General features: G+C 39.4%; 1 protein-coding gene across 1 annotated transcript; it reads left to right on the top strand.

The window, feature by feature from the left end:
• The first annotated feature begins 42 nt into the window (after positions 1-42).
• spaca9 (sperm acrosome associated 9) lies at positions 43-4,717 on the top strand. The gene is made up of 4 exons (XM_026931529.3): positions 43-160; positions 347-518; positions 2,819-3,021; positions 4,227-4,717. The coding sequence occupies exons 2-4, from the start codon at positions 375-377 to the stop codon at positions 4,537-4,539; spliced, it is 660 nt and encodes a 219-aa protein (XP_026787330.3). The 5' UTR covers positions 43-160; positions 347-374; the 3' UTR covers positions 4,540-4,717.
• Positions 4,718-6,087: the final 1,370 nt, after the last annotated feature.

The raw sequence follows: 6,087 nt of genomic DNA, 5'->3' as shown, positions 1-6,087 counted from the left end.
CTCAGCCCATCGTCTTCGTGGAAGTGCGCATGCGCATAGAGCGCTTTCTGAACCGTGTTGCCGAGCAACGACGCCACACTAGTTGGTGAAGAAATTTCGAAAAAAACAAAGAACAAAACAAAAACCAGGACAGCTGAATTTTCTTGCTCTGAAAAATCTGGTAAATGTAGCTATATGTGGATGATTTTAATAATCTTTTGATCTAACTGAGGGCTCATTTAAGTGAGAAACTGATAGAGTTTTGTTTAGTTTAGTAAAGTTGTGTGTGTAACTGTGTATAGATATTTGTTTGCATTCTCAGCACAGCGATACTGACATGCTAGTGTGTGTTGTGTTGTGTTATCAGTATGAGGGTATCATATGAGTGAGCCAGAATGAATGAAGTGAGGGAGATGATGTTGCTTGTTGAGAAGAAGCATCAGCTCTTTAAGCAGCAGCAGTTCACCTTCATAGCGGCGCTCGAGCGCTCCCGAGAGCACGCGCGCCACCGGACACAGGCGGTGTCTACCGTCACACAGGTCAGCAACACCTCTACACTCTGCACTCAGTTCAATTCACTTCAGTTTTACTCTTTTAACAATGGTCACTGGGACACTGGGACATTGAAATTAAATGCATTCAAATTAAATGAAATCAAAATAAATTGTAAATATGTGAATTTATCCCTAATGAGCAAACCAGAGGTGACAGTGGCAAGGAAAAACTCCCAGAGACGACATGAAGAAGAAACCCTGAGAGGAACCAGACTCAAAAGGGAACCCATCCTCATCTGGGTGACACCAGATAGTGCGGTTATAAATAATTTCCTTCTGTAACTGTGTACTAGATGGACAGATAGTGCAATGGTGTAACCAGGAAATTCATTACGGTTTTCACATCAAGTCGGGTTAGTTGAACCTTTCCACTGTCCACTGATGGAGACCTGAGTGCAAAACTGCTCGCAACAACCGCAGCCCCAAAGCCACCACAGCAATCGCAGCTCCAAACCATGAGAGTACAACTCCCCATATGAGATCGCCAATCCAACTCCACGGCCCCCAAGCGGCATCGTCCCCAGCATTCCCAGTGACTGTGTGTCCTCATGTTAACACCCAAGCAAGCAGTTTGCAGCTTGTAGCGGGTACAAAATTTGACGCCAAAACTCTGTGGACACCTGACCAATATCACACCAATAATATGTGAGTCTTCTCCAGACTGATCCCACAAAGTTTAAAAAGCACACAATTGTCTAAAATGTCTCTGTACGCTGTAGTATTGCAATTTCCCTTCACTGGAACTAAGAGGCTCGAACCTGTTCCAGCATGACAGTGAACCTGTGCACAAAGCGAGCTCCATGTTTGCCAAGGTTGGAGAGGAAGAAATCGAGTGTCCTGCACAGAGCCCTGACCTCAACCCCACTGAACACCTTTGGGATGAACTGGAACACCGACTGAACCCCAGACCTCCTCACCCACTCTACATCAGTGCCTGACCTCACTAATGCTCTTGTGTCTGAATGAACACAAATCCCCACAGCCATGTTACAAAATCTAGTGGAAAGCCTTGCCAGAAGAGTGGAGCTTATTATAACAGGAAAGTGGAACTAAATCTGGAACTGGATGATCAACAAGTACATGGGTGTGATGGTCAGGTGTCCACAAACTTTTGGCCATACTGTGTACATTTCACATGTGATTGTGTGTGATTATGTGAGTAATGTGTGATTACAAATGAACTCAAGTAAACATGTGGCATACTACTACTACTATATACTATACTACTACTACTACTATAATAATAATAATAATAATAATAATATTAATAATGATAGCATATGTGATAAATAATACCACACCCTACATGTGGAAGAAAAAATCATATGTGAAATTATGATTGCATGTGATATTTCACTTTTTTTAAAAAATCACATGGCTGCAAAACAGGAAAAGAGCATTTTTAAATTTCTGAAACTGGAATATTGCTTCATCAAAACAAGTCAAAAATGCACAACTGGCTTTTAGATAGCGTTGTAATGAATCCAGTCATACTCATGACATGTTATACTTTAATCACATATCTGCAACAAATCCATTCACAATTTCAAATTACAGAAAAATTTTATTCCTCTTTGGAGTGCTTGTTTACAGTTTGTAGACCTCGGGTTAAAGAGAAATGTAAGCTGTATTTAAATTATATCTGATAATTATGGCAATGAAAGTGATTTTCTCCCTCATGTTAGGATTTATAAGTCTCAAGTATCTATAACTATTATTATTATTATTACTACTATTATTATTATCTGCTTTTTAATTTTAGAAGAAGATGCACTGAGTGGAAGATGAACATGGTTTCCAAATACCACATTCACACACTTACAGGGATTACAAGAAAAAAATTATGAGTGATTGAAAGGACCTTCAGTGTCATTTTCCTTCTCTTTTAAAATCCAAAACTCTTCCTGGAGTTTATGATGTGTGTCAGAAAGGACATCAACAAGTAGCAGTTGATTTGTATTGTATTACCTTTTTGTATGCTGTTATGTTTAACATTTATAGTGAAATCTGACTGCGTTCTTTCTCATCAAATCTTATCTGTATTATTAATGATACTGTAAAACTGCCTAGCAAAATAAATAAGCCTATGAAATGCTGTATATTGTATGATTCGTGTAACAGGTCTAACAGGTCTCCTGCTTGTTTGTTGGCCCTGTACAAATGTCTGACCCATTCCATCCATCCATCCATCCATCCATTCTCTGTACCGCTTATCCTACACAGGGTTGCGGGGAGCCTGGAGTCTATCCCAGGGGACATATAAACATATGTCATTCTGTGTTTAGGTGCAATGCTACATGACAGACCACTGCAGCAATGCCACAGACATGCGGATCTTCTCACTCTTCCTGGACATCATGGACAGTCTCAAGGAGATGTTTCAAATGATCGAATCTTTAGCGTCGGCCCAGAACCACTCAAGTGAAGTTCTGGACACTTGCAGGAATGTTCTCAGCCCTGACTGTAACTTCAGCCAGTTCCAGGCACAGTTAAGAGACAATGCACTTATACACATTAAGTAAGGAATAAAACCCTTGTGGGAGTGCTGTTACAGGAAAATAATCAATGACAAGGTAGTGTGATGTGATCCAGTGTGAAGTGAATTTACTGTTCCCACTACAAAGTTGATTCATTTCCAATAACATCACATCCTGAAGTGTTTTATTCCTCTTACACCACAGCAATTTATCAGCGACTACAATTTTTATTTATTAAAGAACATGCTTTTATCTGTTTACTGTTACATTCAATATTCCACGAGACACTTATTTTATAACAGCTTTCCCTCACCAGCTGCTCTTTTTTCTCTTTCATTTAGTTAATATGTCCAAAACCCCTCCATCCTGAAGAGTTTCTCGTGTCAGAAAACTTACTTATCATTACATACACTCCATATATGTCCTTATACATCTTTGTTAAATAGCAATCAATTTATTATCATCCAGATCAAGTCCATATCATTTGAATTACAGCCCGAACTACACTATATGGTCAAAAGTTTGTGGACACCTGATCATCCAGCCATATGTACTTCTTGAACATCCCAAAATCCAGGTTTAATGCCCTTTTAAGAGTAACCTCCACTCTTCTGGGAAGACTTTCCACTAGATTTGGAGCGTTGCTGTAGCGATTTGTGCTCATCCAGCTGATTAGTGAGGTCAGGCACTGATGTTGGTGAGGAGGTCTGGGGTGCAGTCGGTGTTCCAGTTCATCCCAAAGGTGTTCAGTGGGGTTGAGGTCAGGACTCTGTGCAGGACACTCGAGTTCTTCCACTCCAACCTTCACACACCATGTCTTCATGGAGCTCGCTTTGTGCACAGAGGCATTGTCATGCTGGAACAGGTTCGGGCCTCTTAGTTCCAGTGAAGGGAAATCATAAAGCTTAAAGACATTCTATACAATTGTGCGCTTCCAGCTTTGTGGTTTGGGGAAGAACCACGTGTGGGTGTGATGGTCAGGTGACCACATTGTTTTGGCCATATAGTGTACATTCAGAGCTGCTGTTATAGAAAATTAATCAACACCTGCTGACCAATCAGATTTGAGAATTCAGCAGCATTGCGTTATAAGATGAATGGCTAACCGGCCAGCTCACAAATGTTTAAATGACATTATTGATTTAGTCATATTTTATTAAATAAATGTTTGTTCAGCTTCTTCATGGTACCATTTATCTCTTTGTCCTCTCTGCAGTTACCCGCATGATGAAGTGAATCGTCTGAGTTGTAATGAAGCTCGAAACTACTACGGTGGAGTCGTCAGCGTGATTCCTCTGACTCTGGACCTTCTCAGAATGGCCATCTCGGAACTGGCGAAAGCTAGCACCAAAAAGGTTTCACGGAGGGATATTACGGCGCCTGAGAAGCGAACAGCAGCTGATAACGTGGAGAAGTCTGTGAACGCAACTGAAAAAACACACGCGTCCATGCGATCCTCCAAACCTGCGTGTAAAGGTGCAAATGGATGCAAACCTGCATGGAGGCCACCAGGTCGCAGAAGAATGTGAAAAAACACCAGCATTTTGTTGTTTTTTTTTTTCCCCAAGGAAATCCACTGAAATATACATTAATAATTTAGTAATTTTCTTAATTAATTTTAGTGGAATATGCTAATAAATGAAACAATGAAAGCAAAACATGCAAAACATATATTTTATTATTCCTGATCATAGCTTAACAAGTAGAATACCTTTTCTTTGTGTCTTCAGGATCAATACTTTTTTTTTTTTTCTTTTTTTTTTTTTCTTTTTTTAAACAGAGTCCCTGAGGACATCTGACTCCACTCCAGATTATTGTCAAATTGTACCATAGTTTGTAAGAACCATTGGAATTTGGCTTCTGGGGCAAGGAGAGATGTCCTTTTTTTTTTATCTTATTAAGGCATTTTGTGAACAAATTTAATCACACATATGTCAGTGGGAGCCATATTGACAGATACACTTCATTAAAATGAAATATAAGCTGCAAGATTTAAAATAGCGAGCAGGAGAGTCGGATCATCATGCATGGGTTCTGTGGTTGGTTTGGTTTCCTGAATGGAGTCGCTGAAAAGTCCGAAGTCAGAACAGTTCGTGATAATCTCCATAACGTCCTCGTCGTGTCAAACGTTTCCTTCAGTTACTGTTTTTCAGTGTTTCACATTTTTAGCTGAAACCATGCTGTAGAGATCATAAATATCTTTGATTTGGTGAAACTGATGTACAATCTTTTACTGATTCCGACTCTTCTCAAAGAAGGGCATTATCCATTACTATATGTGTGAGAGCTTAGATTTCAGGTTATCAACTGTGCTATTGAGTTTTAGTGTATTTGTGATTGTAGTCTATACACTGCTACCATGAAACATTCACATTTCACATACAATCTAAGCAGCAATGTTTTTTTTTTTCTTCCCATTACACAACTGTGACTGTAAAATCAAACATATTTCACTGAAGAGCCTGGCATGGCCAAATCTGAGGCACTACCTGTTTACAGGATGAACAGCAGTGGAGTTTGTGTTGCGTGATGACTCAGGCTGAGCAGCGGGGAAAAAAAAAAAGGACTACACGGATTTACACCTTCCATGCTTCTGAGTTGGCATTGAAGTGTAACGCTAAGAGAAGTATTGCACTAGTGTCTGGGATTTATAAACCCAGTATTAAAGTGAATTAATAAAAATAAATTCTATATCGTTTAACACTTGCTTCATCTTTTCCTTCTACCCAAAGCAAGGTTATGACATCATCACGCACACACATCATCTGTCCCACTTATCTTTCATAGCTGCTTTTTTTTTTTTTTTTTTTTTTTTTTTGCGTTTCTTTCACAGTTGTGTATTACTATTCGAGCTTGATTTGTTGATGATGCACAAAATATTTACAGTGCTTGATTCGTAGGAGAGCAAAGAAATAACAAATTGCTATGAGACAAAATTGCTTAATGATATTTCCATGTCATTTGTCTAAATACAACTCACGAAGACCCTTTGGCTTGGACAAATGTATACGAGCCCATGAACTAACTGGGAAGTTACAAAAGCAAACACAGCAATGAAAGCAATACGTGTTCTAGTT

The sequence above is a fragment of the Pangasianodon hypophthalmus genome, chromosome 24 (genome assembly GCF_027358585.1).
Source record: "Pangasianodon hypophthalmus isolate fPanHyp1 chromosome 24, fPanHyp1.pri, whole genome shotgun sequence".
NCBI classification, from domain to species: Eukaryota; Metazoa; Chordata; class Actinopteri; order Siluriformes; family Pangasiidae; genus Pangasianodon; species Pangasianodon hypophthalmus.
The sequence above is the reverse complement of the archived record's forward strand: the minus strand, read 5'-3'. Positions and strand labels throughout refer to the sequence as shown.

Bases quoted from the DNA above. Each gene is read 5' to 3' on its own strand.
- spaca9 (XM_026931529.3), top strand. From the start codon at position 375: ATGAATGAAGTGAGGGAGATGATGTTGCTTGTTGAGAAGAAGCATCAG. The intron at 519-2,818 runs GTCAGCAACACC...TTCTGTGTTTAG, and splicing joins CGGTGTCTACCGTCACACAG to GTGCAATGCTACATGACAGA. The intron at 3,022-4,226 runs GTTAAGAGACAA...TCCTCTCTGCAG, and splicing joins TTCAGCCAGTTCCAGGCACA to TTACCCGCATGATGAAGTGA.